Source organism: Anoplolepis gracilipes, chromosome 4 (assembly GCF_047496725.1).
Source record: "Anoplolepis gracilipes chromosome 4, ASM4749672v1, whole genome shotgun sequence".
NCBI classification, from domain to species: Eukaryota; Metazoa; Arthropoda; class Insecta; order Hymenoptera; family Formicidae; genus Anoplolepis; species Anoplolepis gracilipes.
The window spans coordinates 6,914,854-6,939,745 of NC_132973.1; the positions used below are offsets into that span (position 1 = coordinate 6,914,854).

General features: G+C 30.9%; 5 protein-coding genes across 7 annotated transcripts; 2 read left to right on the forward strand and 3 right to left on the reverse strand.

The window, feature by feature from the left end:
* Positions 1-399: 399 nt before the first annotated feature.
* Smg5 (Smg5 nonsense mediated mRNA decay factor) lies at positions 400-5,262 on the reverse strand. Its single transcript, XM_072891357.1, has 8 exons — positions 4,970-5,262; positions 4,266-4,488; positions 3,991-4,155; positions 3,609-3,877; positions 3,343-3,523; positions 1,496-3,248; positions 1,057-1,392; positions 400-745 (listed from the first exon to the last, which is right to left on the reverse strand). The coding sequence occupies exons 1-8, from the start codon at positions 5,041-5,043 to the stop codon at positions 678-680; spliced, it is 3,069 nt and encodes a 1,022-aa protein (XP_072747458.1). The 5' UTR covers positions 5,044-5,262; the 3' UTR covers positions 400-677.
* Positions 5,263-5,494: 232 nt separating this feature from the next.
* LOC140665356 (uncharacterized) lies at positions 5,495-6,554 on the forward strand. The gene is made up of 3 exons (XM_072891363.1): positions 5,495-5,780; positions 5,985-6,218; positions 6,293-6,554. The coding sequence occupies exons 1-3, from the start codon at positions 5,625-5,627 to the stop codon at positions 6,446-6,448; spliced, it is 546 nt and encodes a 181-aa protein (XP_072747464.1). The 5' UTR covers positions 5,495-5,624; the 3' UTR covers positions 6,449-6,554.
* Positions 6,555-6,922: 368 nt separating this feature from the next.
* On the forward strand, positions 6,923-8,126 carry Dim1 (thioredoxin-like protein Dim1). The gene is made up of 3 exons (XM_072890308.1): positions 6,923-7,288; positions 7,394-7,530; positions 7,728-8,126. Exons 1-3 carry the CDS (start codon positions 7,211-7,213, stop codon positions 7,939-7,941), a joined length of 429 nt encoding a protein of 142 aa, XP_072746409.1. The 5' UTR covers positions 6,923-7,210; the 3' UTR covers positions 7,942-8,126.
* Positions 8,127-8,195: 69 nt separating this feature from the next.
* LOC140664814 (receptor-type tyrosine-protein phosphatase H-like) lies at positions 8,196-19,474 on the reverse strand. Of its 3 annotated transcripts, XM_072890306.1 has the most exons (23): positions 18,940-19,474; positions 17,592-18,016; positions 16,748-17,017; positions 16,358-16,639; positions 15,792-16,064; positions 15,319-15,660; positions 14,885-15,205; positions 14,230-14,574; positions 13,769-14,059; positions 13,449-13,652; positions 13,238-13,343; positions 11,875-12,101; positions 11,654-11,730; positions 11,306-11,440; positions 11,112-11,234; positions 10,861-11,009; positions 10,374-10,509; positions 10,068-10,134; positions 9,892-9,987; positions 9,103-9,204; positions 8,878-8,937; positions 8,643-8,801; positions 8,196-8,539 (listed from the first exon to the last, which is right to left on the reverse strand). In XM_072890306.1, the coding sequence occupies exons 2-23, from the start codon at positions 18,004-18,006 to the stop codon at positions 8,532-8,534; spliced, it is 4,188 nt and encodes a 1,395-aa protein (XP_072746407.1). In that variant the 5' UTR covers positions 18,007-18,016; positions 18,940-19,474; the 3' UTR covers positions 8,196-8,531. The 3 variants fall into 3 exon arrangements, with proteins under 3 accessions (XP_072746407.1, XP_072746406.1, XP_072746408.1); XM_072890305.1 differs by lacking the exon at positions 8,196-8,539 and having other exon boundaries at positions 8,547-8,801; positions 18,940-19,473; XM_072890307.1 differs by lacking the exons at positions 8,196-8,539; positions 8,643-8,801; positions 8,878-8,937; positions 9,103-9,204 and adding an exon at positions 9,697-9,737.
* Positions 19,475-22,052: 2,578 nt separating this feature from the next.
* Rpl10ab (ribosomal protein L10Ab) lies at positions 22,053-24,631 on the reverse strand. Its single transcript, XM_072890868.1, has 5 exons — positions 24,508-24,631; positions 23,990-24,145; positions 23,112-23,260; positions 22,375-22,547; positions 22,053-22,296 (listed from the first exon to the last, which is right to left on the reverse strand). The coding sequence occupies exons 1-5, from the start codon at positions 24,510-24,512 to the stop codon at positions 22,126-22,128; spliced, it is 654 nt and encodes a 217-aa protein (XP_072746969.1). The 5' UTR covers positions 24,513-24,631; the 3' UTR covers positions 22,053-22,125.
* Between the last annotated feature and the right edge of the window lie 261 nt (positions 24,632-24,892).

Genomic DNA, 24,892 nt, shown 5'->3' on the forward strand with positions numbered 1-24,892 from the left:
TTTGCTTTTTGACAAATATCATAGACATAAATGTAAGTTTCTTATTTTTATATCTAATACAATAAATTATTTCAAAATGTATTGCGTGTATAAACATATATCTATATCATATATAAACATTTTCCTTTTTGCATATTTTTTTTTATAATTAAACGAGCTATGAAAGCGTGTTGAATGAAAATTCCTGTTGATAGTTTAACGACTGATCAAATCTCTATATAAGATCACGTCTTTTTTTCATATCTACAAATTAACACATTTCGAGTAAATATCCAAAGTTTTGACAATTCTTTTCGATTGTTTAGACATGAATATATATTGCTTCCTGTTCTTCAATAGCATTCGCGTCTGTGAACAGCTACGATTCTCCAGTCGGGTAATAGGGCTGATGAGAACATATTGTTGTTTAATTATTTAAAAACGTTTACTTAAAAATACAATTCCTTTAAACATAAATGGCAATATGAATGGTTAGAAAGAGAAAAACGTCGTTTTATTACTTAGTTTCCTGCATGTGACGGAAAAGGACATTCTATTGGCACCGATTTTATAGCGGTACAATTCTGTCAATTTTCCGTTTTGTATGCGCGGGTTTCCAACCCTCTGTTGCCGTACTCGCCTTCCGATCGGCTGAGAATCGACTGAGAATAACAGCAGATGATCACGTACTTTTTTGCTCAACCGTGACTCTTACTCGTCGATTTCCACTTTGTTTGAAACGATTCTATATGCTCTAGATTAACGCCTATATAGAATAAATAAAGTAAATATAGATCAAATCAATTGTCGTATTTTGTCATAAGAATAGATTTCAAATCTCTTTTTAATTTAAGATGATAGTTTTATGTAGTAAGTGTAATATAATAATGACAATTATAATTGAAAATTGAAGTCAGCAAGAACATATTTATATTGAAAAGATACAAAAGTTTCATTTTATAGATATTAGATAATCGATTTAATTATATATCATACACATAAATTAAATCAATTAATGTGAGTCAATATATTCTGGAGATAAAAAAAGGAAAAGAGAAAACCGGAAAGAATAGTTACCTGCACTTTTTGCTAATCCATCGGGACTAAAAGTCAGAGCTTTTCTGTCATCCAGATTACAACCAGTCAGGAGAGTTACAACTGGTGCCTCTCCATCACCTGTGAAACCAACCTTTGCTTGCTGAGTAAGATAATGACAACATTCTATTATCTGAAAGAACAACCATGCTTCCTTGTCCTTTGGTCTTGGGCCTTTTATCAATGGGAGTGCTAAACGCTCGTGAGGCCTCTGCGCCCGCAAGAATCTTGAACCACGTCTCAATTGTGTTTCCAACCATCGAGTCGCTTCTCTCGCCTGAGCGCTTACGCGTTTTACTTCATCCAAAGCAGAAACAACTGTAAATACAAATAACATCAAACAATAAGTAATGATGTATCTAATGTATCGCTAAGTTTAATTTTTTTTCATTGCTTACATTTTTTTCAACAATAAACTTACCAACTGCAGGAATCACTACTATAAACTTCTTCGCGTATACCAAGCGCTTAAGGACCGGTGTATGTTTGGCTAATGCTTCGTGATCGGGTACGAGATACGGCGACATCAATCGAGATCGTAACTGGCTTTCCAGAGCTCGAACCTCGGCCTTTAGCCACAATTTACCCATGTGTCTCATGAGCTTCCCTTTCGAATGTTCAGGCCCGAAATTCTTTTCGTCCAAACCGATAACCTTTGGAGGATTCGAAGGACACGGATCCATTGCTACGAATAATCGCTCAGTCTGATCATATTGCACACCCGAATTCTCGACGGAACTGAGATGATGTCCAAATTCGATCAATTTCAATGCTCTCAGAAGCGTCTCTTCCCGTTTAGTCATTTTATATTTGCGCAGTATCTGCCAATCGAGAGATTTGTGAGCATCTTCCAGCAGATTCAGTCCCCTGAGATCAATGTCTTCTGGTAGAGGTACCATTTTCACATACTCTTTAAATTTCTCCATGTTCGACAGAATTGTAAAATCGTCGCTCCTTCGTACGAGAGTCTCGGTGTCTATATTGATCAAATTCAATAAGGTTGTAAAACGCTTCAACAACGTCCTCTTGGCACATATCCTCACAATGTCTGGATTACTTCGTAACCAATCACAACATATTTTGATAGACATGAGCATCTCCTTGTCGAGTAATATATTTAAAATGTCGTCCGGCTTTAAGCTTTGCTTCTTCAACTGTGCCGCGTAACAGATAGTATTGTTCATACCACATAAACGATTGTCCTCCTCGAAAGTGCTACTCGAGCTCGCATTTGTCGTAATCGTAACGACGCTGCTGGAATTCGTTATGGAATCTTTATCACTTATCGTCTTTGAGTCTGTTTGCTGATCGGTTGTATGCTGTTTGCCGTTAACTAAATGATCACTTCCATTGCAATTATCCGTTTTGTCGGCGACATCATTAACATGACCGTTCATTTCTTTTTTCGTTATATTTTCGGTAGTCTGAATATTATTTGCTGGCGATGATTCTTCGTCGTCAGTATTATCGTCCGATAATACGGCATTTTCTTCGCTCAATGCATCATCTTCTGTCTCGGACACGTCCGAATTGATCTCGTCGCTGGACGATGCCAACGTTGATTGCTCTATATCGCTCGTGTCCGAATCGGAACTAGCTCTCCTTTTTCGTCTACGCAATTTGCTGAGAAGACTTTTCGATTTGTCACGAATCTTTTTAGGAGTTTTGTTCACGATTGTATTATTATCTGATAACTTTGCTTTGTTAGTTTCATCTAAATTAATTGCATTATTGTCATTGTTCAAAGTAAAATCTTCTCCTTTCATATAATCTCTATTGTTTTCTTGCTCGAATGATCCTTGACTTCCTTGTGCATTCTTTAATTTCGTAGAATAAATATCCACTTTCATAGTTGCTTCTGTATCAGACACTGCCACGTCTATGACAATGTTTTGCAGTCTCGTTATTATATATTCCAGTAATTGCGATAATATTGCTAAAGTTATAGCAACAACACCCTGCACTTCGCTAGATTCTTTATTTTTTAATCTAGAAATTGACATTAAGCATATTGTCACGATCTTAAATATCATGTCGTCTGTTAAATAAAGTGTTGGTCTGTTCTTGCAATTTTGAAGATATGTCTCTATACTATCCATATTTTCAAGGCAATTTACATTATTCGACTCAATTTGTTCCATTGTTAAACAGTTTTCCATGTCAGTTAAAAGATCCTATAGAAAAAAATTAAATACTATTACTTAATATCGAAAAATGTTTGTACAAAATTATCAGCAGACAATATCCCATTTTGTACACATTACACACCTGACATTCCTGATTTATTCTATCAGAATTTGGATTTTCATAATCCCATAAACGTAATAAAGAAAATAATCGTGTCACACAATGATGGACAGAATTGTTTTCATCTGTACAGAGAGAATAAGTTATTATGGTTCTCTTTAAATTTCCTTCTGCTCCTTCAAATGGCTCAGAACATAAAACACTACAAAATAATCATAATTATTATTGTTATAAAAAATTTTATTACTAGTTTATTACTAGTATTAATATTTATTATTAATATCAACCTTTTCATATAATAATAGACTGCATCCAATCCATAATTTTTGCCGCCCGATATAGTACCAAGCTGATTGTAAGGCATACCAATATTTGGATCAATGGCTATAGCCATTTTATAATATCTGTTTGCTATCATTGGATCCCAATTTGAATCTAATTCTAATTTGTACCTGGTCAGGTCTCCAAGGCATACCAAGCTTCGATGAATCAAACGCATAACACACTGTTTAACTTCCTTGGTATGAGTTTTAAATTGTCCCATCTTAGTTCTTGTCTATTATAATTATTTTAATTTTAATATTGTTTAATTTATAATTCTCTAATATTGCCTATAATATTGCCATGTTAAAAAAAATACATACCAATATTTTTTATATATTTACTTACGTATGATGAAACACTTTCATTTTGAATGAATACAAAATCAACAACACCAACAAGATCTAGATCATATTCTACTTGTAGCCTCAGTATCAGATGATGATAATAACCCACACCCACCGCCAAATGAACTGACAATAATGCTTTTTCCGAATCATTCCAGATGTTACCCTGAAACATAATATTGTGAATTAGAAAAAATTCTTCTACAAAATCAATAAGTACAATATTTATATATTCTCTGTACAATACTAAACAATACTGTATTATATCATTATTACCTTTCTTAATTTTTTAGCTACATAAACAACATCGTAAAACGCTTTCCTCCACAGCAATTCCTCTATTTTATGCACATTTCCAACAGGATCTTTTAATATCAATCTCTCACAGTAATCTTTAAGTTTCACACGTAATACTTCTCCCGATGGAACAAATATATCGCTTACTGTTAGAGCACGATTTTTCTGTTCATCCAATTTCTTGACAATCTCTGTCACACTCCTTGCAAATAAAATGTATACTGTTTTATTATAGAATTAATAATATTTATAATATACAAGTCACTAAGGAAGCATGCTTAGCTGTGATTTTTTTTCTTTCTACATATTTATCTATTACATAATGCTGGAGAAGATTGTACATAAATGTACAATTGGATATTTTAACGATTCAGAATAGATTAATCGTATTTAGTAGAGGGCGCAAAATGTACAAGATTCGAGAAACGTGCGAATGATAAGAAACAAGCATGGCGAGTATAGGACGGTGGGTTAGGTTCATGTACTTCCAAGGTTACTTCGTCATCTTTGTCGTTTTTCCAGGATGATGGTACGAAAATATCTTACACTCGAAGCGCGATGAAATATTATTCTCTATTATTATTCTCAGAAGAGACTATTATATGTATATATACTTTCGCGAGAGAGACCTAGAGAGAGGGAGGAAGAGAATATGGACGGGCTCACACATTGTTATCGCTTACTTGTGCAGACGTCTCGTGACTTCGAGGCAGTCCGTTGTTCGGGCCTCCACCGTAACGTTACACAATTTCCTCATTTTGCGCGACTCATGACCCACGTATCGGCCGACTCGTCCTTACTCATTTCCCCGCGGTCTCCTGACACGCGCATCTCCTTCGCACGCTGAGAAATTCGCCCGACATTCGCCCGTCGTCGCTGCCGCTTAGCTTAGCTTAGCTGCGCCGCTGCCCCCAGCTGTTCCTGCTATCCGTAAAATGTCCACTTCCTCCTTCCTCTTTCCGTTGCAACAGTGATGCCAGATGCCAGATGGATGCTAGAGATACCGGTACCGAAGTGATTTTTCCCACTACTCGGTTGTCTTTTCGGGCGTGCTCCATTTGACACTTCGAAGCGTTCGACTTTCGACTGACCAATCAGAGCGAAGAAATAAGAAACGTGTATACATCATAATACTTTCGCTTACGTGGGATGGGATAAAGGAGTATCTATTAAAGGATACATATCGTATCTAGATATTCGTATATCATGATACAAAATATAAAATTCTGTTTGAGAACTGTGGACGTTTTGAATTATAAAGGATAAATATAAGTTTAATCTATTAAATTATATGTAGAAGTCAAACGTCAAGTTATTTTCTATTGAAAAATTTTAAAGATGAAAAACATTGAGATAAAAGCAAAAATAATTGACAATATTGATCAAGTTATTTCAAAAGCTAAAGAGCTAAGTAGGAATGATGGAAGAATAATAAAACAGCATGACATCTTCTTTAATGCAACAAAGTCAAGACTAAAATTACGAAAATTTGAGGTAAAAATGATTATTATTTAATATATTTATTAACAGTATATAAAAATGCATATTTCAATGATTGGAATATATTTTTTACAAAATGTTATAACAAAATAATAGGCTTGGGCATATTTATATTTTAAGAATGTTTCTTTTTTTTAAGATGCCTAAAAATTATCGCATTATATTATTTTTGTATAAATTTTTCTTTTGTGATTGTAGAATGGTACTGCAGAATTAATTTCTTACAAGCGACCTGATACAAAAGGACTAAAAATATCTGTTTATGACAAAGCATTTATAAATACAGATGATGTAAACTTAATTGAAAATATTTTGTCAAGTTCCATTGGTGTATTTGGGGTTGTTAAAAAGACAAGACATATATTTATTGTCGAGCGAACACGAATACATATTGATAATGTTGATCATTTGGGCAATTTTATAGAATTAGAGGTTTGTAAGTCTTTTCATTGTAAAGTTTTGCTAGCAAGGATAAACAATTTTAATAATATAATGTATTAATGTAGGTAATGATGCAATCAGATGATGAGATGCCAGATTGTGACCAGCAAACTGCAGAGAAAATTGCTGGTAATCTTATGAAGGCACTGTTCATAAATGAAGAAAATTTAATCGCAGAAGCATACATAGATTTACTCAATCACCAAAACAATTTGTCATGATTTAATGCTGTACATTATAATTGATTATATTTCTAAAAATATAAAAGTATGTTCTCCATTTTATAATATTTAATCAATTTTAATAAATAATTTTCATAAAATCTAATTTTTTTGTAAAAAAAAAATATCAAATGTTATTCGCACATGCACTGACGGTTGACATTTTGTTTTTTTTATCCACTTCTGAACTAGTGCAGTAAGTTAGAGTAAGAAACAAATATACTTTTTCTCGTTCTAACTTACTGCACTAGTTCAGAAGTGCAGGAATAAAAAACAAACCTATTATTTAAGATTAATGTGTCATTTGTCGTTTACTAAGCTACCGATTGGCTGCTATTGTAAGAAAACTTTGGTACTCTAGAAATTCTCTATTCGATAACCAATCGGATATAGTCCACGAAAGTTTGTCGTATCGATGCAATATAACCCTTATATTCGTTACATTAATATTGGAACCAAGCCTAATCATACGGGCAATGTCAATATTATTGTCCACATGATGATATTGTCCAGTTGAATACTTTCTCTGCAATCGTGGATTGTTGATTGTGATATATATATATATATATATATATATATCATGTTTTGAAGATCAGGGTGATAATCCAGTTAAGAAGAAGAAAAGAATTTTTTTTCTTTATTTATACGATATGTATTATTGTGATTTTTCAAAGCGTAGAATATAAAACTAAATTAAATAATTTTGCAATAGTGAATTTCATATTTTATACGCATATTTGAATTTTACACATATATCTCAAAATGTCTTACATGCTATCGCATTTGGAAAACGGCTATCAAGTCGATCAAGCTATTCTATCGGAAGAAGATAGAGTTGTGGTAAGTTTTCCAATGTGATACTTAATCTTTCAATTTCGAATTAACTGCGACAGCATTATTATTTCAAGTTAAAATTTCCAAAATTGTAAATAACATTTTTTACAGGTTATTCGTTTTGGACATGATTGGGATCCAATGTGTATGAAAATGGATGAAGTGCTCTATAATATTGCAGAAAAGGTTAAGAATTTCGCAGTTATTTACTTGGTCGACATTACGAAAGTACCAGATTTTAATAAAATGTATGTATGAATTTATCTATATGATAAAATTCATTCTAGATTAATAGACTTAATTAAAATTAGATTAATGAATTTCTGAATTAGAGAATTAAAGAGAAATTAAGTTAGCTGCTCAATGCTAAACAAAACAATAGTAATTGATAAAAATAATGATTACATATAGCATGATATATGACATAATACAATATTTTTTACAGGTATGAACTTTATGATCCATGTACAGTAATGTTTTTCTTTAGAAACAAACACATTATGATAGATTTAGGTACTGGAAACAACAATAAAATTAATTGGACATTAGAAGATAAACAAGAAATGATTGATATTATTGAGACTGTGTATCGAGGTGCTAGGAAAGGTCGAGGTTTGGTAGTTTCACCCAAAGATTATTCTACTAAATATCGATATTAATTTATTTAGGAAATATAATTAATATTATTATTGAAAAAAAGATTGATATTATATTTGTTTGACATAAAAATAAAAAGACTTATAAATTTCAAAAATCTAATATGATTGAATAAACAATGCAATTATATATACTTTATTGTAATTTTGTGTTATGCATATCTTAAATAAATATAAGTATAAACATATGTATAAAATGTATGAACTCTACAAGCTATAGAAACATATATACAATTCTTATGGATTATGTGTTAATTTCTTTGCTATTATTTCTATTATTTAGTGTTTTTCAATCCTAGCTGGACTAGAGATTATTTAAGATACTATATCTGGTAATAATGCATGTAAGTATTAAATATAGTATCACTTAATATATTTTGATGTCGTATACATTCATGTATGGGAATGTTTACGGAATTGTGATTATTTAGAAAAGAATGTATAAAGTAACATATTAATTCTATCCTAAGAATCTTTATGAATTTTTTGTCAACATATTTATTTACAAATAATTCTAATTTATACTCTCAAATATATATCTATGTATTCTCTGATTATAATTTAACATATGTAAATTATAACTCAATTCTCTTTCACATGTCTGCAAAAAATATATACTTCATAAATCACTGTTGTTTGAAAAAAATATAACACAATTCACATGCAATATAAGATAGATTTCAACAAAATGATATGGGGCTTACTGTTCATTGCATATTGCGTGCTATCGTCAAGTACATCTTGAGCTGATCTCGAACAAGTTAATAATGGAAAACTCTCCTGTTTTAAACTTTCTCTACTTAATTCATATGATGAATTGTTCAGTGATTTATAAATGACACAATCCAAAGTTCGGGATTTTCCTAAAGATAGCATTTGTCAATACATTTTTACATTTTTTAGGAAAAATAATTTTGATATATAATCTGTCCTACTGACCTACATAAATGTGACAGGGTTTTACATTTATGGAACCCATTGATTTGTATTGTCTCAAACCTTAAAGCAAAATTACACGGAATGAAATCTCTTACATGATAATATAAATCAGCATATTTACAATGAGTTGCATGTTGAATAGAGTTTGCGTTCCTTTTTCCTACCATTTAATTTTAAATATAACATAGAACAGTTTAGATTCGTGAGACTTTGTGCCAATCTTACCGCTATCTGTTATATTTCTTCTTTGATAATTTGTTGACCAAGGAAAGAGAGTGTAGATTGATACCAGAGACTCCATAGATATGGAGCTATTATGTTTTTTTGCTAGAACAAATAAATGTGCACAATTTTAATTGCGCATTATATTAAATAATAATAATAATATAAACAATATAAATAGTTTTACAATATAGAATATCCAATTCACAAAAACGTATTTTATATTAAAATAAATTTTATGTTAGAAGATATAGATATATTAGATATTAGAAGATTAGATAGATTTTATATTAGAATAGATTTGTTTAGGAAAACAAAATTTTGCTTTAATGTATATATTATATTATATTCCCAAAAATAATGAATTACAATACAGTTCATTTGTTCCATATTACATTTAAATGAAGTGGCCAAAGGTGCTACAGAATTATTTATTTTCAAGTTGCAAACAGAAAAGCAATGAGTATATAAATTTAAGATAATATTACTAGCTAAGAGATGATAGAAAACTAAAAGATAATGAATGAATAATGAACAAAACAATCCAGATAAAAGCAAAGTTGAAAAAGATAGCACAATCCAAGCATTTATTCCTACCTCATCACGTGTTAGATATAGTTGAAGAAGAGACTCTCATTCTGTATATACAAAATAGAGAGATTAATTATTAAATAGAGTATAAATAAATTATTACTAGCATGCTTTTTTTTGATACTACTAATATAATACTACAAGAGTAATATCTAATTTGTTCTGCGAACAAGAGTATACAAGTAAGTATGTATTACGTACATATTTCAAGATTGTTGACTAGATTTGCATCTGAATTCGTTGTTTCTTTGATCTTAGAGATATTTTCATATACTGGATCAACAGGTGGTGGTTTATCTATAAGAATGCAGAATCATGTAAGTTTTTAGAATATTTAATTGAAAAATATATATTATAAGGATATAAAAGAGACTTACAAGTTTTTAAGAAATAGGGATTCTTGAGTACTTGTTTTATACAATTATATATATAAGCATATTGACTCTGAAAATGTAAAAATGTATTTTCTGTATTAAAGTCTATATAGAAATATTAATATACACAGTAGTTAATATATTTCAGAGAGTTGACAAAGAAATAGATAATGTGCATATATCTCTATAAAATGTGAATAAAGTTTAATGTTTTCTTAGCAAGGATGTCAGCTTTATAACTTTTTAAATTTTAACATTTATTAGCTTAGAAATTAAACTGATTTATTTATACTAATGCAGTTTACTTACTTCTCTTTGCACCATATTTATTCTATGATGTCGCAGTCTGTACACAATTCCGAATACATCTAACTTTCTGTTATCTCTAAGATGTTGCAAGAGAATATCTATCGCTATTAACGTTCCTGTTCTACCAATGCCGGCACTGTAAAATATATATAACGATATTTTTTTATTATTAAACAGTACAATTCCAATTAATTATAAAAGTTATGATTAAAATAGTCCATTAATTAATATTGTAAAACAATATTTTATTTATATTCTATATGAATGGCTCTAAAACATTTTGTGTGCATAGATTATTCCAGATTTAAATTAATAGGTATATATTTTGTTTAAACAATTCTTCTTTTATGTAAAGATAATGTGTATTATTTTTTTTATATATAAATAATAATTTACATATACAACGAACATATTGATAACAAGATTTTATAAAGTCGACAAATGGATTTAACCATAAATAAAATATTTCAATTATATTTATTTATACCTGCAGTGAACGACAATGAAATCTTTATTGGCACTAATATTTCGACGCATAATTTGACAGAAATTGATCATTGCATCGAAATCTTCCGGAACATCGTGATCAGGCCAGTCTTTAAAGTGCAAGTGAGTGATATTTCTTTTTTTATTCTCCTGCAATTTTATTATTCTTATTATATATATATATATATATTCTCTGCGCATAAAAACTTTTTCTATTGTTGCAAATATGCGCTAGTCACGTAAAAATTGAACCTTTTGTAGTACAAGTGTTCTTTGGGTATATGTTCTGAAATCTAATTCGCTTGTACATCGTATCGTCATGTTCTCATAACGGAAGGTTTCCCTAATAGCCGGATAGTATTGATGACATTTTTCCTGAAAAAAAAAAAATATTAATATACAATAAAAGTTACGTTGTGTGAATTATATCGGCAATCAGAATTTACTTTGCCCTTCTCGATCAACTGGGTTAGCATAACTATAATATTAATATTGTATTGATCGACCATCCTCCAAAAATCATAGGTAGTTTCCTCCTTTGGACCTTGACAAGCTATGTATTCGTCCTCTCCCGTATATCCCTGAAATATACAGTGCAATAATATTTGTTTGAGTATTTACAAATATACAGTTTTGAGATTTAGAAAAAAATTCCTTCTTTTTTAATCAAGTTACAATTTTATAAAATTAATATTTTATATTTTTGCTAAAAAATTTAGTTCATGTTTTTTTCTCTTGACAAGAAAGATTGTTATACGCACACCACGTGTGCATACATCATATAAAATGCTTACCCTAATGAATGATGCGTTAATATAATCTGTGTTGGGATCGTTATCTATCACTTCCAGCTTTACTCTTGAGAAATCATCTGAAAGTATGAATCACGTTTAATTCACGTGCAAGTATATATCTGTGTATATATATATATATATACAGATATATATGTATGTGTGTATATCTGTATACGTGTGTGCGTGTGCGCGAGAAATAATATAGATAAGAATATTCGTACAGGGTAAAATGTCAGAGTATCGATTTTTCTTTCGATTAGCCTGTAAGCAGGCGGTGTTTGTGGGCATCTGCAAATCGACGCTGAGAGTCTGAAGTAGCCGAAATTCATTGCTCAATTTCCCAGGATTGTCGACCAATTGTTGACAATGGCTAATGAATTTTTTTCTGGTGAACGGGGCGGGTACAGGTGAACCGGGCATATCAGAGTGCAAAAATCTTCGAAACACTCTGAAATTACAGAGAGATTGTAAATTTTCATATAACAATATATTATGCAAACATATAAATTAATAAAATATTATGTAAAAAATATATATTTATATTTAAATGAATAAATGCGTAGTAAAAATAATCAAGATGAAAATATACAAGGTGTATGGATATAATTATATATATATATATATATATATATACATATACGTAATATAAAATAATAAAATATATAATAAATAGATATACACACATGTGCCCGCGCGCACACATAATAATAAAGATTAAAAGAATAATCACTGAATGGGATCAACGTCTTTGTTAACGCGAAGGCCGTCGATGAACATTACAGATGCGCAATAGGATTCGTGTTTTATATACACATAACTTTTTTTACTGTAGGTAGACACCGTCGGTAGCGGTTCATTCATCATAGTAGGGGAACAATAAGAAACTTACGCAATAAACATACGCACTTGGCTAGGAACGAATAAACCGACTCGATTCTCCAGAAGGTCGAAAGTGTCATAATCGAATTTCCGGCGGGGAATTTTTTTTATAATAACAAAGTTATTACGACGACACTATATCTATTGTATTCACTCGCACTCTTCCACGCGTTTAAAAATATCCATGATAAAAATACTCGATTCGAAATTCGAACTCGCGATAGTTCGCCACAGACACCTCGTCGTACACTAAGTCCGCAATACGCGGTATATCTTAGCGTGCCTATGATAGACGTGCATCGAGCGACCTTGCTCACGCTTTAGTGCTATATAGTTCTCTTCTGAGTCATGGAATAAATATTGATCATTGTTCATAAACGCGTGTACCTGTCCGGTACGTTTCAGGCTTATCACACGGCACATCATCGCGATGAGAGTTCGATCGGTCCCAAAATAATATATCGGTAATGTAATATCGATTCGTTCTTGTAATTTAAAATTTCCAATGATTACAGAAATTTTATCTTATCTTATTTTATTACCATTTGTAGAAAGACATTTCGCTGATAACGCAGTTTAAAATGTAAGAATTGAAAACATCGCGTTTAAAAAAAATCGAAATAATTAAATTAATTATCTTTATTATTATGTAATCGATTATTTGCACCTCTTCTAGTATATCAAAGTTAAGTAAAGTTAACTTACATGTACGGCGAACATTTTCGCACGAGCAACATCATTGTCACCAGTACCCCGATGAAAAGAATGCCGAAGATCGCTCCGACCACAAGACCAACATTTAGCTCCGCGTCTAATATTATAAAAAAAAAAATGAATAAAATAAGATGTATTTTTTTTTGTTATTTATGAGATTAATTATCGAAACTATGCGTAAAGATGACAAGATAACACTCACTCGTTTTTATCTGAAATACATCAGAGTCAGTGTAACCACCAGAAGTAAAGGCTCTCATTCTAACGTGATACCACGTGTCCGGCTTGAGAGGTCCGTTGCAATACAATCGCTTGTCCGTGTTGGACGAGACTTCCTTGCAGTCGGTGTCCTCACCGATAGTATATTTAACGGCTTTTATGTGACCGTAATCAACGACGTGGTTTTCTAAACGGGAAAATTACAGATATTTAATGATCCGTGCACGCGAATACGTTTAGATTTTTTTCACTCTTTCGTAACTGTCATCTCATATCAACCATCTGTATAAACGTATCACCTACGATAAGGATCCCATAGCGGCTTGGTCGCTTGATATGTTATGGAAAAGTCCGTCATCATCGCTTCCTCCCAGGAGGACACGTTAGGCCAGCTCTTATCCTTCAGATCGAACCTCGTGTTCGATTGAACATTATTGTATCCCTTCTCCGATACCATAACAGCGTAATACTTGATGTCACCGTTGGTATCGAGGAATAGGGGTAGCAAGATAGCAGCCGTAGTTGTAGATCTACGTGCCTTGTACGGATTTATGGTGATCAATTTTATATATTCCTCATCGGGTTGTGGTGGTACTGAAACGTAAAAAAGATCTTTTATAGAATCGATTATAAATAAAAAAGATGATTACTACATGGTATATAGAATGTTTCTTACGCAATAGCGGCACAATAAAATATGTTGATATAATAAAAAAAAAATTATCAGAATTATATATCCGCAAATATATTGTATTAATACATACTGCCAGCAGGATACGTCTTGCTTTCACTCGTTGACATGACAGTATTGACGTCTACAACTTTGGTGGATATCGTGAAAGTATAATTATACTCTCCTTTCAGTTCGTTGAGATTTATCAAGCACATATAATCGTTGTAAATGTATTCTTTGCATTGGTGTATTTTGTAAAAGGAATGGTCCGGATACTTGTCTCTAATACCGTAAACCGATATATTGAAGAATTCGAGCCGACCGTTTAAAGAACACGGCAAGCCCCATGTCACAATCGTATCCAACACGTTGCTGTTATCCGAATTTTCTTTAATAATGATAAACGAGGAATTGAATTTCGAGATTGCCCCTGGAACTGAATACAATCACAGATAATATTTAAAACGCAAAAGAAAGAGAAAGAGGTAAAAATATTTATATTTTTTTAATTATTAAATGTTTTTATACACGATTGTATAAATATTTCACTGCTACAGTTAGTTGTCAATGATATAATATTTATCTCAAATCGTTTCTATGTTATTTTTATAACAAAAAGATTTTTATTTTGTATAAAATGGCGGACATAAAATATTAAATATATATAAAAAATATATTAATATTTTAAAAAATAATAATAATTTTATTATAACAAAAAAAAATGAAAATAATATATATATATATACCTGTGCTACTAGTTTCAATAGTTTGTGGAGTACTACATTCGCTCCATCCTGCTCCTGTTCTTGCTTTCATGCACACAGTATAGTTTGTATATGCTTTTGCCTCGAGATAACTATCGATAAATACGTTTCCGCTTACGTTACGTTTGATGTGATTCTTCGATTCTTCGCGAGTACACCAATTCGGAATCGGGTAAAGTGGTTCCCAATTAATTGTCATCTCAAACTCTTCTAAATTACCAGGCAAACATTCTGGTGGCTCCCAACTCAAAGTGAATTGCGAATTCGTAATATTGTCGAAGGTAAATTTAGGAGGAGATGGTACTGAAATTATAATTTAGAGTTACATTAAAATTAGTTAGCTAAAGAATTACATATATAACTATAATTATTATAATTAAACTGAAAATTAACGTGATGAGAATAATAATGCTCACCACTTTCTAATGTCATAGTATCGATCCCGTCGCTTAATTCACTGTATCCCGCGGTATTAACGGTATGTGCCCTGCAAGTGTAATTTGTAAAAGGACTCAGACTCTCCACCGTTGTATTTATAACGACAACGGAAGCTGCAGCCGTTTCTGGATCGATTGACGTTATAGCCTGACCATCGACAAGTTCATAACCGCTGCCATTGCTTCCGGTTACATTACATATAGTTATTATGGTTTCCAATGTGCATTGATTATCCTTTTTCTCGATCATCCAGATCATCGATATGTTATTCACGTGTCTAATCGGTAAGCCTGAAGTGTGTGGCTGGGGTGGATTTGTTTCTGAAATATTAATATTTTGATATTTAAAAAAGCTGATTTTTATATTGAATAAAATACAATGCTGGAATTTAGATAATATTCAGCATAAAATATGCAAATAAACACACAAATGACATAAAAAAATTCCTTACTGGATTCGCGTGTGGTAGCGTTTTTAGTCGCTGTCTTCCCATCAATATCATCTTTGTTTACAGCATTGACATGCACTTGATACGTCGCACAAGCGTATAAAGGACTAATTAGTATATTCGTTTTCGTAGTATTTTCGTGAAAGCTGAATTTGTTGGGATCTATAGTTACGTGATAATGCTTCAGGCAGAATATATCAGATTTTGGTGGTTCCCATTCGACGAATAGTGAAAAATTTCCAGGTTTTATCTTCAAATTTTGCGGCTCTAAGAACTCTGTAAATTAACAAAGTATGTATCAGATTTGTGGAAATTATTCTGGAATTGGTAGAAAATAAATATGTAATAAAATATTACATTAATATAATTTTCACACAAGATTTATTTATAATTAATAATTAATTCAAGATTTATTTATATTAAAATATTGAAGGTTGAAAAGTATATCTTCTCGTAAGTATAATAATTATATGAACATATTGATTGCAAATTATTGTTTGTGCAAACTTTTTAAAAGATGAAGAACAACATAATATCAGTCCTTTCTAATGTCCGAGGCACTTACTTACCCGGTGAAGTTGTTGTCGCGGTCTCGTTTACACCAGAAGATTGTACGGTTTGTGCTACCGTTTTAACAGTAAAGTGATATTGCGTGCACGGCTCAAGATTGTTGGCGGTGTAATTCGTGGCGAGGACTGCGGTCTCGTTGCAGACTGCTTTCTCGTCGCACTGTGTGATCGAATAATTGGATATGCACTTTTCGTGTATTACGGGCGGTTGCCAAGTTAATTGAACAATGTTAACGTTGACGTTGTGCACAGTTAGATTGAGCACATCTCCGATTTCGGAAACTGAAAAGAAGAGGAAATTAATGTAGTAAAAATATCGATCGATTTTTTAATTTAATTTTTAATTTTAATAAGATTATGTATATTAAATATGCAAAAAACAAGACTTACTATCTGTTACTTCTGACAGAGAGACTCCATCAGATTCCCAATAGTCTATAAGAATTTTTACGGTAAACGTGTACCGTGTACAAGGATCGAGATCAGTGGCGTTGTGCCATGTAACAGTCTCATTTGTCTGGTTGCAGTTTTCGCTTTCGCATCTCTCGATGTTATATATTATTGTAACGTTTGGCATCGGATCACATGGAGGTTCCCACGAGAGAGCGATCCATTCTGCACTTTTGTCATTTATTTTCAAATCAACTACTCTTGTATCCGCTAAAGACAAAATTAAAAGATACGAATAAGCACGATAAAATATTATACATTAAAATATTTTACGTAAAATAATTACTAGCTTTAGCTAAAAATTAAGAAAACATTTTTTCTATATTGCGTATATGTATTATTAGATTTTAATAACAAAAATTATGATAAAAGAGTGTTATTATTATGTTTTCTCATTCTGGAAACTTTTATTGTATAGCAACTATTTTACGAGGTTTTGTCGCGAGATACCTTGTATAAAAAGTGTATTACATTATACAATGAGTGTGTATTAATATATATATAATATAAAATGTACAGAATATCTCAAAAATTAAAATAATTTATTAAATTTATTAAATTATATAATGTTTGAAATCAGATATTTTTCTATTATCAATATTTAATTATTGAAATTTCTTTTTATATCTATTAACATCTTTTCTGTTAAAATTTTTTAAGGTTTTTGATTTTTAATGTTTTTGATAATTGATATCGCACACCATATTTTATGAAGAATTTTCTAATTTTCTGAAATATTTACTTTTTATAAGTAAGTATCAATAATTTTTGAAAATTGTTTTACCGCTTGCGTTTACTGGCCACATCAAATCGCAGATCGTGCTATTATCCGTCACATCGGATACAGTAGTAGATGTTGATCGCGTGGTCTGATCGATAGTCGAAGGCGATGAGGAACCATCGGTATCTGGCTGGGAATTAGTTGTCAGAAATTCGGTGGTGAATTCAGAGACAATTGCAATGCTAGATTCATAATTCGTGAATTTTATAAGATTTCTCTCCGTAGACTCAAAGTCATTACTCGTGAAATTCTTCTCTGATTCAGTATCATAATTTATGAGATTATCATTTTTCGTCGATCCAGAATCATAATTCGATTCAAAATTCGGCATCGTTGTCTCTTGCGACGTAGATGCACCATCCTCGCAAAACACGCAGAGAACGACAATGAATGATACCAAAAGTTTCTTAATAATCATATTCTGAATGCTGCAAGTAGAAAAAATCTATTACTAAAATTATTACTAAAATATTACGGAAAATTGACTTTCTATTGACTTTCTTTTATTCTGATTTGAACATTGATAAAAATACGTAGATATGTATACGCATGTAAATCTTTTTATTAAAACATTTATTAAAACATGTAATATAGTTTACAGTTTACAGAAATTAACCTACCACATATTATATTAAATAAACATAATTTATATGCCTTTTCAAAAAATAAAAAAAATTTTATATTATATACATTGTATTTATAGTGTATAATATTATATATCAATATTATTTTTAATTTATTTTTATCAGTTATCAAAATGAGAGAATCATAATTCTGTTAAATCATTAATAAAAGAAATTTGTCTCTTTTTATTATATTTTTATTATTGCTTATAAAAGTTATAAAGAGTTTCTTTTTTTTCTCTTTAAAGATTCATATTATGTATTAGTTATTTTAGATTAAAAATATTTTTTAAATTAATAAAAAATAATTTCTAAAAATGAATATTTTCAATGTTCTTTTTATATAATTCTAGATATAATTTTTTTTCTAATTATAATTGCGACACAAAATTTAAGCGAGTGTCATTGCTGACGCAAAAGCTAAGGATTTCTATTAAAATAAAGCGTGTTTCGGTCAACACAGAACGGAAATGATTTGGAAAGATATGATTTTCAGCGGTCATATCTATTTCCTTTCGCGTCTGTCGAGAAAGGATTGTATATGCGTGATTATTCAAGGATGCGACGATGAGTTTTTTTCTCTTTAAAATTAAACTTTTTGCTCTTTGCGCATATGTCTGTATTTTAGCGAGTGATAATAAATGATTTTTAGTTCAATAAAATTTGAATTAAAACTTCTCTTTATAAGAACAATGAGAATATTGAAAATTGGAAAATAAATGACTTACTTTGATATTTTCAAGAAGAATCAACAAATTGATTGATAAATCTGTCATTACGCGTTGATGCAAAGCGGAATATCTCATATATTAATGCGTCATGCATTTATAGATTAATGTTTCATTGTTATCATTAATTCGGACACTGGAATTATCACTAAAACTTCGTAAAACATTACATTCTTCCGGTTTCGATTAATACGAGCGTTTTCACAATGTTTCAAGGAAAAGTTTCACAACAGATTAAGAAGGAACAACACTCGCGCACTATCAATCACGAAAAGATAATTCACGCACGCAATATCATCGGATCTTTCTTTTGTGGATCTTTCTTGGTGATACTGTATGGAAAACGTCAGAGTAACTCTCTCATTGTCTCGTTGTTGACGCTTTCGATATAATCATTGCCCAACTATGCTCGTTGACAGCCTTCCGCCCGGTTGGTTGCTAGCTTGTCTCCGCTCTGGTAGTTGATATCACTGATAACGGGCTAGAGTCCACTCTCGTCCGAGAGTGCACTCTTTTGCGGCCACTTTATTAATCAAATACAAGCGCCGCTCATCCATCTGATCCCTCGCGACATATTCAATTTTTTTAAGTTCTCCACCATTCGAAGAACAGGTCGATAGATAACAGACACAAGGTAGAATAATAGACACTATATTGTGATTTTTCCACTTTCATCGATAATCCCGCGTATCGATATATAAAATTTAATATCCGATTCCGCGAATTTCTACTCTCGCAATCGTGCACCTTTTTTATTCGAAAAGCAAGAAAGTGATAATATTTTTTGCGTCATCGATTATCTCTTGGTTAAGAAAGTTTGAATTTTTTTAAATCCATCATTTTAAAGTTATTCGTATTATATTTCATGTAAATAATTTTATGATTAGATAAAATTCCAAGTAGCAAATTAGTCATATTGACGTTAAAAAGCTTTCGAAAGTAATTTTTGTTCTTTACGAACATAGATAAAAAGATAGTATATATAGAGAATTCCGTGACAGGTTGAAGAAATTTTAAATGCCTATTGCATGAATTCCTATTTGCATGAATTTCAATTAATAATTTTTTAAATATTTATTTAATCGTGAAAACTTATTTGTTTAATCGAATCTTTAATTACAAATCTTAAAATAATCAATTCGAAATCAAACGATAGATCTGATGACTGAAACTCGTTTCACATAATGATCACGCTATCTATATTTTAATGATTCAACGATCTCAAATAATCGATGATCACTTGTTGATCAAAAATTTTCTTATTTTGATAATGCAAACAAATACATATTGATAATTAATTTCAATTCATATAAAAAATATAATAGTAGCATATAGCTCAAAATTACTTGTATTTATCACATTATACAGAAAGCGTCAAGTTTTATCGAAAATAAAAACTAAACCTACATATAAATTATTTCTACGCAAGAGAGTATGTCATATCATATCATATCATATCGTATCGCTTACATTTATCAATTATTAAATTTGTTTTTTTTCGCTACTACGATTTTCTTGTTATCTCTTTATCAATTACGTTTCAAAATAGTCTTAAATTATGAAATAATTTGACAACTGCTGTATGAAATTTTAAGGGTAGAAAGTTTTCACGCAACAACAATATTGAGGGAGATTGTCATTTTAACAAATATTAAATTATATTAATATTGGTAAAAAAAATTGAATAAATATCTGAAATAAAAATTTTATTAAGGTAAAAAGTTCTATTAAAATTGGATGAAAAGTGAACTTTTGTCAACTACTTGTAAAATAAAATAATCTTTTATTTCCAAATATTTTTAATTCAAATATTTTGATAGTCATCTATAAAAATTTGTCTTTAAATCTTCAAAATTTTCTAAAAAAATATATTAATTGACAATTATCCTATATTAATTTATATTATTCAAACATATATAAATATAAAATTATAAAAGCTTCCTCGTGTGAGAAATATGAGTTTGAAATAATTTCACGGCAAGTTTTCAGGGGCGACCGTCCTATTATTTTTATATTCTTAAGAACGGACTCAAAATATATATATTCACATATCTCAAGAGCTTACCTGAATTCTTTACTCCATGTGTTCAAATTTCTATGGTTGATCGTAACGTGGAGCGGCGCACCGATCGGAAATCAAGAAATAAACTAATAATAAACGCACAATCGGGAAGAAAAATTCGCAAGAACCGCACATGTAAAAAAGTGCGAAGAGAGGGAGAATCGCTAAATATGTAGGTCCACGTCTCTGATGGCATCTGCTTACGAAGCGGAACTCGAAACCATGTGTTTCTTCAAAGCACAGCGACCGCCACTGGACTGCCCCCCCAAAGATCGTTGGAAATAGCATGGCCTATGGTGTGCCTACTCATGCTTATGGGGATCTTTCTCAGTAGGACCCACGCACACACATACATACGATCTACATGAGAGCGTGGGTCCCTAAAGAAGCATCCGGATCCAAGATCCGACTACTTCCTTTTTCGCCCTTTTTGGTACATGTATATAATCCCTTGCTTATAGTATATTATATAATGCAAAAATTTAATAAATCTAGTAAATAATAGAATATAACTATTTGGCGAACAAATACAAAAAAATTTTTAAATATTTCGAATTATTCATTGAAAATATATTGAAGTAAATATTGTTTTTTTTAAGTGTAACAAGTTTCATATAATTTCTCACTTCTGTGATAATTCGATATATCAACAAAGAATCGAGAGCTTATAGGCTCATATATATTAATATTAGTATTACATTACTCTCTCTCTCTCTCTCTCTCTCTCTTTCTCTCTCTCTCTCTATATATATATATCAAAAAATTATTTTATATTTAATTTTTCACAGCTTTGAAATGTAAAAGTACTTATTGAGGAACATAGATTTTCTCAATTACCATTTTATATACAATCGTATATATAATTTCTCTGTAATTATAACGATAAATTTTCATCTCTTTGACAAGTTTCTTACACCAATTTCATTGCGCAACGAATTTTTGTAGATGTTTATCATATCATAATGCTAAGAATTTTTATTATTAATTTAAACGTCGAAAGGCATTTTGTTTCTCGTAGACGTAACGAGATACGACAGAGGATAAGGATAAATTTATCGAAATAATTTTTTTCTCTTTTATTGCAACGAATTTATATTCGACATTAATTTGCACAGTGCATGTACTTAGTACAATCTTTGTGGTGGTCCCATAGTAGATTTGATGTGAAGTGAACGCACGTTCTGCCAGTGTTTTTTCAACAATGACACGAGGAAATTTATCGAGAGATGAACATTTTGCACCAACTCATCGGGTGTCATATCAACGTGTCCGACGGCTACTGACAGACATAATACCTGTATAGTAAAGTAAAGTGTTATCGAACGTTACAAACGAAATTGTAAATTAAGTAAAAATTATAGACAGAAATGTACCTTTTTCATTTGAAATTTGATGGTGGCCTTGACTTCGTCGATTTTGCCGACCATCGATTCCTGGTGAGATAACAGTCCAGGAAATTTACCGGCTTTATTTAAACCAGGACCAAGAAGACGGGGAATTTGTTTAATCAATGATTCACTTGCTAAGAATGCATCATATTTCTTTGCTGCAAAAAGAATGCAAGAATATAAATAAAATACTGAATAATAATTCAGTTCGATCCTAAATAGGTGCCATAAACGTTAAATTTTTGATATCATTTTTGAGCCAAGTATGATTATTATATGATCTCGTAAAAAACTCACAAAAAAATTCAAAACTAAATAATTTTTAAAGATATTATTTTGTTTTGCATATATATGACTTTTAAAATTTATTAACTATAACAATTTTTTTCATATTAAAAGATTTAAAAACTGTATAGAATAGAATTTATTAAAGATTAAATTTTTTAATAGTTTTCTTGTAATAATAGCATTTTAAAAAATTTTTACATGCAAAAAGAATATTTTTATACATAAAAAAAATGTAATAAATTTCTTTCCAATGAAACATGTATCAACACGGATTGAGGTGCAATACTACGATTCATATTGCCCTCACCAAGTGAAGATCTTTAATCTCCTTCCACTTGACAACCACCATTTTTCTATGTAAGCAATGATGGTGCTTTTGGGAAGGTAATAATTATTTAACATTAAAATATGTGAAAATCGCATTATTAACATACCAAGTTTTTTAACGAGTTTCTTGTTCTTATTAAGTTTTTTCAGTGCCTCCGCATCCATATATGGAATATTATTGGCTTTAGCTTCATCACAATGTTGTTGATCACCAAGAACACATACTTGCATTTTTGGTCTGGGGATATTCTTCAACCTGATATGATAAGTCAATAGCAATCAAAGTTTAAGTTATAGTTAAATATAGTCTAAACTCCATAAATTTATTTATCTATTAATGATATTTAACATTATTACAAAATATTAACTAATTTATAAGGATAATCACTATTTATTTTGATACAAAAGAAAGAAAAATATTCCTTTATACAATAACTAGAATCTCAATGTTCTCAGATTCAAATGTTTTGCCACATAAATTGTTCAGATAATACATGCAATAAATAATACATCACAGAACATTGATAGCTCAATAGATTAATTTCTAAGATTTTTCACATAAGAATTTGATATTACATAAATTGTATTAATCTGTATCAATTGGCTATCAGAATTTATGCAGAAAATTTATTCTCTAAAAATTTCTTAAGATTAAAAAAATTCTCTATCAAACAATCCATTTCTTCATTTAATATTGAATGTGATGCTCATATATTAATTTTACCAAAAAAAACATTAATCCATATATAACTTACCAACAGGATCTCGCTCATTAGCCGTGATCCTGTCTAATATAAATAACGGTATAACTACCTCCCCAATTTATTTAAGACCCTGGGTACAGGTCCGCTAGGTAAAACCTAGCTCCCTGACAAGTCATATGAAGCATATTTTACAGTTATATATTCATATACAGTTAAATTTACAATGAACATAATAAGATTATAAAACTGAAAAAATGCTTCAAAGTCAGGTAAAAACATACTTCACAGTGCCTGAGAAACGCTTGTCCTTTTGCGGATCATAATTCTTCAAACCGATCTGAAGCTCTATAGTCTCCAAAAAATTTCTCTTCTTTTCTTGCGAGTGTTGAAGCACGCCGTTTACGCATTCGTAAAGAGTATCACGCGAAACCTTGGATCTGCAATTACAATGAAATAGAAAATAGAACGTACATGCAAAGTTTTTCTGACGACTCGAAAAATCGCTTCAGCAACAATGCGTTTTTTTTATTAATTGAGTGACATTTTATATTACGTTTATCTAACACGACAATAATTAATAAGCATACTAAATTTTCATCGTAAATTGAAACAAATCCGGCACGTTGCCTTTAGGATTTTAAGGCAACATGTGGATAGTCATATTGTACTCGCAAATACATTTTTCGGTTAAAAATAATATGCGCCTGTTAACAATTGCAATTCGACATATTTATTTGCCAAAAAGCGACAAAGTTTGCATAAACGATTGCGAATATTGGATAAGATTCTGTATACTCACGTCATTCTGTCGGATGGAGGATGGCGAAGAACAAGTAACCTTCTCAACGACCGATACCGGAAGGAAATGAAACGTGCACTATGCAAAGAAGCTCGCGTCGCTCGACTCACGCTTAGATGGCAGCTCTGTACATGTCACGTGGGATGATATCGCACTTCGAGTTCATCGGACGTATTGATTCTATTGGACAGAGGATTTCTAGGATTTTTCGCAGCCAATCACTGCATTTGACGAACTTATCCACGAATTGTATTATCTTTAGAAATATTTTCTGATCGAACACATCGTATCTAGATATATTCATGAATCATGACTATCGGATAAAGATGAAAAACGCGCATTTTTAAAATATTATTTTCAATTTAAACAAATTTTTATAAATTGA

Bases quoted from the DNA above. Each gene is read 5' to 3' on its own strand.
- Smg5 (XM_072891357.1), bottom strand. From the start codon at position 5,043: ATGAGGAAATTGTGTAACGTTACGGTGGAGGCCCGAACAACGGACTGC. The intron at 3,249-3,342 runs GTGTGTAATGTG...TTTTTTCTATAG, and splicing joins GAATAAATCAGGAATGTCAG to GATCTTTTAACTGACATGGA. The intron at 1,393-1,495 runs GTAAGTTTATTG...TTGTATTTACAG, and splicing joins AGTAGTGATTCCTGCAGTTG to TTGTTTCTGCTTTGGATGAA.
- LOC140665356 (XM_072891363.1), top strand. From the start codon at position 5,625: ATGAAAAACATTGAGATAAAAGCAAAAATAATTGACAATATTGATCAA. The intron at 5,781-5,984 runs GTAAAAATGATT...TTGTGATTGTAG, and splicing joins TAAAATTACGAAAATTTGAG to AATGGTACTGCAGAATTAAT. The intron at 6,219-6,292 runs GTTTGTAAGTCT...GTATTAATGTAG, and splicing joins GCAATTTTATAGAATTAGAG to GTAATGATGCAATCAGATGA.
- Dim1 (XM_072890308.1), top strand. From the start codon at position 7,211: ATGTCTTACATGCTATCGCATTTGGAAAACGGCTATCAAGTCGATCAA. The intron at 7,289-7,393 runs GTAAGTTTTCCA...CATTTTTTACAG, and splicing joins CGGAAGAAGATAGAGTTGTG to GTTATTCGTTTTGGACATGA. The intron at 7,531-7,727 runs GTATGTATGAAT...TATTTTTTACAG, and splicing joins GTACCAGATTTTAATAAAAT to GTATGAACTTTATGATCCAT.
- LOC140664814 (XM_072890305.1), bottom strand. From the start codon at position 18,006: ATGATTATTAAGAAACTTTTGGTATCATTCATTGTCGTTCTCTGCGTG. The intron at 15,206-15,318 runs GTGAGCATTATT...TTATAATTTCAG, and splicing joins TACTATGACATTAGAAAGTG to TACCATCTCCTCCTAAATTT. The intron at 11,235-11,305 runs GTAAATTCTGAT...TTTTTTTTTCAG, and splicing joins AGTTGATCGAGAAGGGCAAA to GAAAAATGTCATCAATACTA.
- Rpl10ab (XM_072890868.1), bottom strand. The intron at 22,548-23,111 runs GTATGTTAATAA...TTCTTTTTGCAG, and splicing joins GAAACTCGTTAAAAAACTTG to CAAAGAAATATGATGCATTC. The intron at 22,297-22,374 runs GTACATTTCTGT...TTTACTATACAG, and splicing joins TCAAATTTCAAATGAAAAAG to GTATTATGTCTGTCAGTAGC.